Here is an 11,794-nt window from a genome sequence, read left to right as displayed (position 1 = left end):
CGGGAGTGGCCCGGGCAGGGCGAACTTGACCCCGGCCTGGCGCGGGCGCAGCGGCTGGGCGAGTCGGGGGGCCGGGCCCGGGACCCCGCCCAGACGGCCGCCGGGTCCCCTGGGCTGGGCGCTGCCGGCGGAGCCGACGGGGCGGAGAGGAGCGCGGCGGGGGGAGGAGTGGGAGGAGGGGGCCGGTCAAGGGAAGTGCGACGTGTCTGCGGAGCCCTTTTATACCTCCTTCCCGGGAGCCGGGCCCCAGCCGCCGCCGCCGCGCTCGGAGCGTCCCCGCGCCTCCGCTCCCGGAGCCGCGCAGCGCCCAGCCCGCCAGCATGTCGGGGGTCAAGAAGCAGAAGACGGTAGGCTGCGGGCCGCCCGCCCCCCGCCGCGCCTGCCGGGGCCCCGCGTCCCACTCCGCCGAGCGCGCGGGGCGCGGGGGAGGGGGAGGGGGAGGGGAGGGGAGGGGAAGCGGGGGGACCCCCGGGCGGCCCTCCCCGCCAGCGCCTCCGGGAACCTGCGCCCCTCGGGGTCGCCGCGCCCGGCAGCGACCTCGGGAGCTTGCGCGGCGGGTCCGGGGCGCGGGAGAGGGGCCGAGGCAGGACGCTTCCTCCCTTGCCCAAGGGCCTCCCGGGACCCGCCTTTTCTTCCGTGTGAGCTCCGCGCCGCTGGGGTGGGCGGTGGGCTGAGCCCAGCCCGGTGCCGCCAGGACTGGTCGCTGGGCGCCCGTCGGCGACAGCCACCGGGGCTTGGTCCACGCAGCCTCCTCGGAGTGCGCTTTAATGACAGACCTCACGGAGGACGCTGCCGCTGTCTACACCCGCAGCGCTTAGCCCTCCAGCTGGAGTCAGCTCCCTGGTGGCATCGGTTCCGGGCCCGGGGGTTCCTGGGCTCGGCGGGTTAGCTGCTTTTAGAGGCTCGGTTTTGTCCGGAACTAATCTGCGCCCCCCCACCCCCGCCCCGTTATGGGAGATAGAGGGCTTGTCAAAGAGAAAAGTTCCCTTCTCACTCAGCAGTAGGGGCTCCTGTTAATTTTGCATCCTAAAAATGGCAGCTGTGATCCTTGACTCCGGACCTGGGAGGAGCCTTGCGGAAGGCGTTTGGGCCACACCAGGTGGTCTGCAAGCCTTCCGTAGGTCCCAGCCCGCAGTCTGACTGCTGAGCATCCGTCCTCACCACGCTGCACGCCTCAGGTTGATGTTTGTGGTTACCGCGTGGGTTGACCCCGCTCCCGTAGTTAGACTCGAACTTGGCACATAGTAGGCGCTTGGTACGTGCTTATTACTGTGATTATAGACTGCCTATTACTGAGCTATCTTTGAGGTCTGTTCCTGGCGGGCTGGGAGGAGACGTGGAAAGCCAGGAATTGGGGAAGGAGCCTGGTGGGGCGATTCAGGGGCTGCAGGGAAAGGGGGTGGGGGCCCCCTCGTTTCAGACCACACGACCCATCCTGGCAGGAAGGCCCAGGAGGAGGGATGGGATCCGGCTGCTTTTTATAGGAGCTATTTTAAAGTGGGGAGCCTCTCAGTATTGTGGTATGTTTAAAAATATTGTCAAGTGAAAATCACTTCTGTTTTAGTCCCATTTAGTCCGGTTAATTTCTGTAAAATTCTGAATGGTATCTTTTAAGTGATGAGCTGCTGTGGCACTTGGTAGCTTTGCAAATGGGGGTGGGGGTTAGTTCTTTCCTTCCCTGTTCTGATAGGGAGCCTCCTCAAGCGTTAGTAAGGAAGGGGTAGGTGGGCTTTCCCTTCATGCCCCCACTCCGCAAGAGCTGCTGGAGCGAGTGGGGTTTGAGACCAGGAGCTTTCCACACTGATCCTGGGAACCGTGTGGTCAGAGAGAGTGTAGAAACGTGACCACCAGAGGCTTCGCTTTCTCTGGTTACACATTTTGAACCTTCTCTTTTTTCTTTGGGGTGTGTGTGTGTGTGTGTGTGTGTGTGTGTGTGTGTTCTGTATAGGATTCAGTTAACACCTGAAAAAGCTGCAGGGTTCCTGAGCTTTTATTTAGCCAACACGATTATAATCCAGGTACCAGCGCTCGTGCCCAAAGGGCCAGATAGATGCGATTGGGTCAGCCAAACCAGCTTTAAATGCATGGGAAATCTCTCAAGCTTTAAATGCTAACTCAAGATGTATTCTGAAACCTTGCAGTCCAAAGCAAAAGATATCCATGTGTGTGGCCTCTGAAATAATCATTATTTGAGAAGTGAGTCTTGCTGCTCTAGGAAGCTCTCCTAAAGGGGAGGCTGGGCTTTTTCAGAGACTCACGGGAGCCATTACATTCTTTTCTGCGTTGTTTAAGAGGATGTTCAATATACAGTCGCCTGCAGTAACTTCAGATACTTGTTGAGCCCCTACTGTGTGTCAGGCAGTATCCTGGGATGAATACATCTCTCCCCACCAAATTTTTTTTTTTTTTTTGCCACATTTTCCGGATGAGAGACTCGAGGATGATTTTCTCACAAGCTTGACCAAAAAATGTAGTGTTCTTTAAAAAGGGAAGGTAGCACATTCCTGCTGGGCTCAACATCCTTACCATGAAAACCAAAGATGGCTGTGTGTCACAATGCTCCCCTCCGTCCCTTGGCTTAACTCTAGCCTGGCCACCAACATCCCCCCTACACACACACATACCCAGGAGAAGGAAGGAGTCAGAGCGCTCCAGAGGACTGGAAAGAAAGGCAAAGGCCTGATTCTTTCTTCTTGCATCATTTCCTGGATTAGCATTTTTCAAGGCAATGTTATTATGTTCAGACAATAATATTGTGTCCTGGAGACAGGAGACAGACAATGGACCTAAAAAAGACAACTGAGATAGGAAAATATTTTCCAAAGGCCCCAACCAACCAATGGTTGGGGAGGGGGTGAAGGGGCATTGGAACCTTAGAGTTATTCATAAATGTAAGAGATGATCTACCTTTTATTTTATTTGGTGTTTTCAAGATTGTTGATTTTATTTTGATGAGAGGGAGGGAGAGCAAGCATGAGCAGGAGAGGTGCAGAGCAAGAGGGAGAGAGAGAATCCCAAGCAGGCTCCACACTGTCAGCACAGACCCTGACTTGAGGCTCGATCCCACAAAGCGTGAGCTCATGACCTGAGCTGAAATCAAGTCAGACGCTTAACTGAGCCACCCAGGCTCCCCTACCTTTTATTATTTTAAAGATTCTGTACGATAGGACATTATTTTCCCAACAGTAGCTACTTTTAGACCTATTTGGAGATGCTGTCCAAGGCAAGACATGAATTTTAGATGAGTAAACGTTGGAAGGAAGGAGGAACCAGCTGGAAGGGAAGGAGGAACCAGCGCTCCCCCAGAGGCCACCCTGTATCTCATTTCACCCGCACCGCAGCCTGCACCCCCCCAGCAAACGGAGCCTCATCTCCAGGGGAGGAGAACGCCAGGAGCAAGTCAGGATTCGCATTCAGGCTCTTGTTCCCTCCGTATCCTTGGCACATAGTACCCCGTCTGTAAAATGGAGGTAATGACCACTTACCCCTTACAATTCTGGTGAGGAGTGAATGATCCCTAAAAAAAGTATCTCGCACAGCTCAAGGCCCGGAGCGAGCACCCCAGATGCGGTAACTGTTGTTCCTACACTACACCGTCCTGGTGGGGCAAACGAGGAGCAGAAAGCACAGGTCCTACTGTTCCGAACGCCGAGTATGGAAGAACCACCAGAATATTTCATAAGAGCACACAGCTGCGGGCGTATAGAAGTGATAATACACACCCTGACTGTGAAAAGCTGGGCAGGAGACCAAGGGGGGTAAGCAGTGTGGCCACACCGGACTGTGTCCGGATTATCAACACGGGTTTGCCAACCACCTTGGCCAACCAAGAAAGGCCTTCGGTCAGTATTGGACTAACTTCTCTCCACCCTTCCTGTGCCTCCGGCTGTTTCCAGACCTGCCTCACAATGAATGTTGTCCAATTCGTGCCATGATTCCAAAATCGTCTTTTGTGGACTTTTACAGTTAAATGCACTCCACCCTGACACACTTATCTGTGTCTTTTGTCCCTTTTCCGTTAATGCAGGTGGCTCTGTGGTTTGCTGAGGGGTGAATTCGGCGTAACTTGAATGGGGAATGGGGGCCGGAATGGATGAGGTCGATCTCCGTTCTCTGGGAGATCACTGCTTATTTCAAAATCTATCAGTAAAGAGTCAAGGGCCCTCCTTGGTCTTCGTGCTTGCAAGTCTTAGGAAAACACAGACACCAAAAGCAAATGGATATATAAATATAATGGTGTTTCAACTCCCCTTGCGTCCCCTGGGTGACTTGTTCATGTGACAGCGGAAAGGGCACGCATGCCCAGCAGCCTGGCGTACAACCTGGAACCGACTAGATGCTCAACACGTAGCTGTTGCACAAATGCCTACAGAATTCATCCCAGGATGAATTCGCCTTGGGCGATCCGTATTCTTCTGAGATTTCCCCTTCCCCCTGCCTTATCTACATGTCCTTGCGCGCGGTTGCTTATTTTTGCCTGGGTATTTGTCATTACCACTGAAAAATGACTTGTAGGGATTCTTGGAGGCTTAGGACGAATGGCCTTTTTTTTTTTTTTTTTTTTTTTTTCCTCCTCCGGGGAGAGTTTGCTTTTGTTTCTGCCCATGCCTGGGGCCACTTTAACCTAAATTTACCACTTGACGAGTCTCAGACCACCCAGGTGAGGTGACTTGGAGGTGCAGTTTGGCGCACAAGGGCCAGCTGTAGACTACAAGTGCTGACGCCCACCCCGCCCCTTTTTCCGGATTCTTCTAGTGCCAGGTGGAGTGTCCTCCCCGTCAGGATCTCCGCGTGGGGTGGGAGGCGGGTGTATTCTCATGGACTCTTACTTGCTGGGGGGGATTCTGAGCCCCCCGCCGCTCACCTTGACAAGGGCTCTTTTCATTCTTCTCCCTTGGACATGTTCTGGGCTTCAGTTTCTGATTGATTTCTCTCCCTGCGAGGCCGTCAGAATCAGTTGTGAGAATCAGTTCACACCTGCCCCTATCAGGACAAACGTAGCTCCCTGCTTGCTTGCCTCTTCCCGGCAGATTTTAACCTGGTGGTTTCTTATTATCTTGTCAGCTTTCGATGTTTCCAGTGAGATTATTTTATGTTGTAACTTGCATTTTTTTTTTTCTACTTGTTTCCGTGGAAGGAAATGTATATGACCTTGACCATCATTGCTGCAAACGGAGATCTCTGCCTCTTCTGGATTCTTTGTGTGTCAGTAACGTTTCATATCATTTCTTTACCTTCTGTATTTGTATCGTTCTTATAAAGGGAGAACTTTAAAAACAAGGGGCACCTGGGTGGCTCAGTCAGTTAAGTGTCTGACTTTTGATTTTGGCTCAGGTCATGATTTCACAGTCCCTGGGATCGAGCCCCATCGGGCTCTGGGCTGACAGCTCGGAACCTGCTTAGGATTGTTCTCTCTCTCTCTCTCTCTCTCTCTCTCTCTCTCTCTCTCTCTCTCTCTTTCCCCCCACCCTGCTTTGTCTCTCTCTCTCTGAATAAAGAAACATTTAAAAAATAAAAACAGGGGCGCCTGGGTGGCGCAGTCGGTTAAGCGTCCGACTTCAGCCAGGTCACGATCTCGCGGTCCGTGAGTTCGAGCCCCGCGTCAGGCTCTGGGCTGACGGCTCGGAGCCTGGAGCCTGTTTCCGATGCTGTGTCTCCCTCTCTCTCTGCCCCTGCCCCGTTCATGCTCTGTCTCTCTCTGTCCCAAAAATAAATAAATGTTGAAAGAAAAAAAAAAAATTAAAAAATAAAAACAAATAAAAACAAGTGCCTTAAAAACTTAAATCAGTTTGCTAGTCAGAAAGATTTAATTTAATCCTTTTTCCCTACAAAGTACTAATGTCGGGGTGGGGGGTGCTTACCTTGTCTTGATGGCTCTGCATGTGTGGGCGTCTTTTGAGATGGATACACTCCTGTCTCATCCTTAGTGTGGGTCCAGTTCAAGTGCATTCTGGTCTGAAAGGCCCCTTCTCCTTGCTTCCCCATGCCCTCCTTGGGTACCCCGAGGTCAGTGCTGCTCCCAGCACCGTTCTGGGGGAGGTGTGGCGAGGCCGGCCAAGATCCTTGACACTCTCCGCCATTCCCAGGAGCGTGGGAACTGGATTTCTGCCCTTGTGTGACTGAGCTGGCACTGTGAGGAGCTGCTGGGGTCTGTCTGTGCCTCCTCCCCCCTGGGGTCTGTCCGGGATCATTAGCAGGCCTGATGCCCTCTGTTTTCAGAGCCCCCGGAGCTACTCGGCCCCTCCCTCCTCAAGCCCAGTACCAGGCACAGGACACCAAGCCCCTTCTCAGACTCGCACCGGCATCTAAGCACCCTTTGCTTTCCGTAAATAGGAAATAAAGCTTTTTAGGAAGGTCAGTTAACAATAACATTCTATTTGGGCAGATTTGGTCTTGTTCCTCTTTTCCGCCTCTTCGATCATCAAAACATTTTTGCACTTTAGAACAAATTAGTGCACGAGATGGAAATATTTCTTCTGTCTGCAAGAGGGCCACTGTCTAAAAACCTGAACCAAAACTTTCTTGTGATAACACATGGTGTATGCAATGACTTCCACCAGTTGGCTCATGTGACTTCCTTTGAAGCCTTATCAGCAACTCTTTCTGCATTTCAGATTTACTCCGGAAGTCCATTTTGCTCTAACATGACTGCAGCATAAACATGGCAGGTTTAATCTATCCAGCACCAAATATTAACTTCTGGCAATAAAACTGTATAGCTTTTCTAAACAGTGCATAAATCGGTTACGTCAAATGCTACATCATTAAAGGTGATCATTTGCTTTAAATATCTGGTGAACATCTACTTTATGTGTTTTGTTATGAAAAATATTGATATTTATCCGCCAAGTGTCTGTGGCCAGTCTAATAATAATTACTTTTTTCCTTTTTCTTTTTACTTACTAAAAAAATTTTTTTAATGTGTATTTTTGAGAGAGAGAGAGTGGGGGAGGGGCAGAGAGAGAAAGAGAGGGAGACACGGAATCTGAAGCAGGCTCCAGGCTCTGAGCTATCAGCACAGAGCCCGACACGGGGCTCGAACTTGCGTACCGCAAGATAATGACCTGAGCTGAAGTAGGACTGAGCCCCCCAGGTGTGCCTTTCTCCTTTTTAATGTATGCTGGGTTTGTGCCTTGAAAATCATTTGCAGACTTTACTTTGAGACTTAAATAAATCACCTAGGGTGCAGTCTGAGATGTTATCCCCATAACCTCATTCCTCTGTACTCTCCCCAATCATTATTTGTGGATAATTCATGTCTTCCCAATTTCTAGCAAAATCAACAACTCAAGATGTTGGCGATGATTTTTATTTTCTTGTATTTCCTACTGTTAAAAACCTGATTTCACTTTTTGGTAGTCCGTATGTGGTCCCATTGTACACTATTTTGTTTTCCTGAAGGTCTCTTAAAATCTTTCCCCTTTTTGTTTCCTGTCAAGTCTTCACGTATGTATCTGTGCATTGGTTTACTCACCAATCATTTGCTGAATAACTTAACCAGGATCTGGTCTTGCCGTAATTAACTATAGCTACTAAAGCCTTGTATTTTCCAATTATAGTTTTTTACTCCATTCAAACTCTGTCATTAAGTCTTTTGTAAACACAGCATTTACTTTTTCTAATTGTAACACCCCACCCACAGCCTTTCTATTCTTTCAACCTTCTGCCCAGTCAGTACTCGAGCGCTCTAGGCCAAAATTCACAAAATTTCCAAGTAACTTCTTATACAATTGTTTTTCTTCTTTTTTTTTCTCATATAATTTTAAAACTCTTTACTAAGCTAAAATTTTAAATTATTTACTTTTTATTTGGGCTGCTCCTACTTGAAAAAAATATATATATATATTTAAGTTTACTTATTTATTTAGAGATTGAGGGAGAGCTCGGGGAGGAACAGAGAGAGAGAGGGAGAGAGAGAGAATCTCAACCAGGTCTGGGCTGCCTGTGCAGAACCCTCCTCGGGGCTCGACTTCACAAACTGTGAGATCATGACCTGAGCCAAAATCAAGAGTTGGATGGGATGCTTAACTGACAGGGCTACCCAGGCGCCCCTTAAAAATTTTTTTATTTTATTTTATTTTATTTTATTTTATTTTATTTTTATTTTATCTTTTTTGTTTTAATTTTTGAGAGAGCGAAAACACAAGTTGGGGAGGGGCAGAAAGAGAGAGAGACGCACAGAACCAAAGCAGGCTCCAGGCTCCAAACTGTTAGCACAGAGCATGACATGGGGCTTGAACTCACGAACCCTGAGATCATGACCTGAGCTGAAGTTGGAAGCTCAACCGACTGAGCCCCCCCAGGTGCCCCTAAAAAATATATTTTTAAAAGAACCCTAGCATTTTACTTCTGGAAGAAAAATTCAGAGCTCATCCTAATAACCCCTTTATAATTGCGATTGATACACAGCTCTTAAAACCTTTGCCAAGGCTTGTGGCCACCTTCCTGGCCAGCTGGTTGGTGATACCACCATAAAGGTAGAACTCTGATCACTCACTGCATACCCAGCACTTTTGTCTCAATCATATGCTCTTTGGAGGAAGCCCAGCCCATTTTTCTGCAGCTTGGTTTCTTTTATTGACTAGGAAGTATTCTCCATAGATGAAGAAAAAACCACTCCCAAAGCTGATTATCGGTGAGTCATGAGTACACCCTGATTTAGCTTTCACATTTTGTTTTGACATTCTGGAGACAGAAAACACAGACCAAAGAGCAACATTCGAAAAATGTAAGGGTACCATTCTGAAATATTTTCTCATTAGCCGGCCTGCTTCTCGTTAGAAAATTCAACCCGCTCCCCCAACCTCACTCACTCTTCCTTAAGCCTTCTCATACGGTTTAATCGTTTTATCAAGAAAAGAGAAAAAGAGATGTCAATGATTATATGCTGTGCGATACAGATAAAACCGTATTCGGTCGAAGCTGGACCTTGTCAGTTGTGCATGAAAGCCTCAGTTCTTATAGTTCTCGGAATTTCCAGTCTAACCTCAGAATCCATCCATATGTACTTCTCCTAAGTTCATGACCTACCATGCAGTCAATTACGATGATTGTGTGGTCCTGCCAGGCAAATCTACCTAGATGGCGAGTCCCAGCAGGGAGTCTTTTCCTAAAGTATACAAGTTACAGATCTTGGGCCATTGGGTCAGTAGTACAACGACGTTTTGAGTAGTTACTAAAAAGTAAAAGAAAAAATTGTATATTCATCCCACTGTGTTTAATCGTGAGTAAGGAGAGAGCTGATAAAACCGAGACATTAGAATACCACCTGAGGGATTTGCATACGCACCAGGAGTTTTGATGTGGAGAGCACGTTGTCTTAGAAAATCCCTTCTCTGTCGTGACTTGTTTATCTCCAGCGCTGAGCCCTTATGCGTTTGGCACCCGATTCAGAGGGTTCCTGTGCTTTAACTCATTTAGGCCTTAACAGCTCATGAAGCAAGTTTGTGGACAAATAGTCAGAAGGGAACTCATTTCACTGAAAGAAGTCTTTGGAGAGTTCCCCACAGGAGATGCTAAAAATCGTATTAGCTCCTCCGTGGTGAATAAGGTGTTTATTTCACCGAGGGAATGAGATTCAACACCCAGTAGCAAAAGCGCAGCTGGGTTGGGTAACTAGTATGCTTCATTTGTAAAATATTTTGGCAGCTGCCTCGTGCTAATACCTCACGAAGATAATAATGGATTCTGCTTAGAGATATTCCCCAGCACTTTTTAGAAAAGAGTGAATGGCAGGTGTTAGCAAATGTTGTGACCTTTACCATCCCACGCTTTTTTCCCTTTTGGTGACATGAGGTGAATAATGGGAAAATGAATTTTCTTTGTTTTCAGACGCCACAAGTATGGGCAATAGTTTTTTGCTTATGTTTTTATTTTTTTCATTTATTTTTTTATTTTTTTTAAAAGAGAGACAATTGAAAAATTTTTTTTTAACTTTTATTTTTTAGAGAGAGAGAAAGACAGTGCGAGCAGGAGAGGGGCAGAGAGAGAGAGAGACATAGAATCTGTAGCAGGCTCCAGGCTCTGAGGTGTCAGCACAGAGCCCAACGCGGGGCTCGAACCCACAAACCGTGAGATCACGTCCTGAGCCGAAGTCAGACTCTTAAGGGACTGTGTGCCCTTGTTCCCACCGTGTCGGTATTTAGCAAACACGAACAGAATTCTTTGTTCCCACTAGAACTGCTAATACTTGAGCCAAGTCGTAACTGTGATTTCTAGATGGTAAAAGCAGACTGGGCCACCAGTGCATTTTTCATACAATAAGGATTTGACCCAAATGGAGGTTGAGGCTTAAGGATGTTGGCGACCAGACAGCGACTGATTGCACTTCACTGGGGACCGATGAGGGGCACCTAGAAGCTGTGAGATTATAAGAGGCACCTTCCACCATGGTTGGAAGAAACATTTTGGGAGTTGCCCCATCCTGTCATCAGGAGGTCAGTAAAGTCCCGGGCCGCCTCCTCAGTGACAAACAACAGGAAGGCCTAGATTCCAATTTCAAGGAGGCCCGTATGTGGGAGGCTGGAGCCTACCCTCATGGTGTGAAGGAGAGCGGCACTGGCCGTGTGTACTTACAGGCGGGGCGAGACTGAACCCCTTCCTGGAGCAGGCTCACGCTATTTTCAATGAGGAGAGTAGTGTGGAGACAGTCTAGAAATCACGAGAATCCACGTCATCCTCGTGCCAGACACCCCGGATAGAAAGTTCCGTCAAAAGGATGTGTCGTACCTGCACAGGTAACTACTTTAATGAGTGGAAAAACCAGAGTCATCATGAGTACCTGATTTCTTCCTGTGTGTGTGTGTGTGTCCTTTGTGTGTGTGTGTGTGTGTGTGTGTGTGTGTGAGTCCACCGTTTAATAAGCCTTTTAAACGCCACGCAGTGATACGAATTCTTGATTACATTATACATCTCCCTCAGGGTTCAGAAAGGTATCTCACTGATCCATCTGGGTTCCCTAAACAGAGGGAGGGACGGACATGAACTCAGGGACTTTCCAGAGTCTTATCTCACAGTGACCTGCGAAGCACTTGCTGTTTTCGTCCAGTTTATAGTCCAGGACGCTCAGGCTCGTTGGGGTTACGTAACTTGCCTCGGGACACGCGGCTGTAAGTGGCCAAGCTGGGCCAGACGCGTCTTCAATCATTCTCTTTCTTTCGTGCCTTACTGTAACGGATGTGACGGATACTAAGACTCTCCGAGTGAGGATTATTCCGATCCTTTAGACATCACTTCTAGATCCCGTCTCCGTGGATGCGGATGAATGCCGCGACGAAACCAGCAAGATGCTGCGCTTCCCTCGAAAGGAAGGTCCCTCAGGGGCCTTCTGGAATGTGGTGTGCTCCTCAGAAGACGTGGACTTTAGCAAAAGCCGTTAAAAGGCAGTAAATTCTAGTTTGGATGAGGCTCTGCGGCCAGCTTTGGGAACAGTGATGTTTGGAATCCAACCCAGCATCTCGCTCGAGTAACACAAAGCTCCAGTGTTCCAGGGGGTGAATGCGTACACTCAGGAGTAAGTGTCCGTAGAAGTAATTGCAGTGACTCACGTGTAACCGTAGCATTTGCCTTGTTCGTTATGTGAGCGCCGCACAGGCAAGCCCTCATGGGCTACGCGTCCCCAGAGCCCCCAGGCTGCGTGCCTGGCCTCTGCGCGTGCTAGACCAGCACAGAATTTTAATCCTTCACCATGCGAGGGGCCCGTATCCTAGGCACAGCTCCTAACCGGGACCAGTCGCAAAAGTGAAAAAAAGATCCAGAGGGGTATCAACACAAGCCTGAGGCCCACCGTGTACAG

The 11,794-nt window shown here is 48.8% G+C and overlaps 1 protein-coding gene across 2 annotated transcripts in view; it reads left to right on the top strand.

The window, feature by feature from the left end:
• The first annotated feature begins 254 nt into the window (after positions 1-254).
• The window catches only part of PAPSS2 (3'-phosphoadenosine 5'-phosphosulfate synthase 2), a 71,971-nt gene continuing 60,431 nt past the window's right edge, over positions 255-11,794 (top strand). The window contains exon 1 of one of the 2 annotated variants that reach the window (XM_030334802.2): positions 255-347. In XM_030334802.2, the coding sequence (XP_030190662.1) occupies positions 321-347 (27 nt within the window). In that variant the 5' untranslated portion in view covers positions 255-320. The remainder of the gene's footprint in view (positions 348-11,794) is intronic. The other variant, XM_030334800.2, reaches the window with a different exon arrangement.

This window comes from Lynx canadensis, chromosome D2 (assembly GCF_007474595.2).
Source record: "Lynx canadensis isolate LIC74 chromosome D2, mLynCan4.pri.v2, whole genome shotgun sequence".
NCBI classification, from domain to species: domain Eukaryota; kingdom Metazoa; phylum Chordata; class Mammalia; order Carnivora; family Felidae; genus Lynx; species Lynx canadensis.
This window is presented reverse-complemented; position numbering and strand designations above follow the sequence as displayed.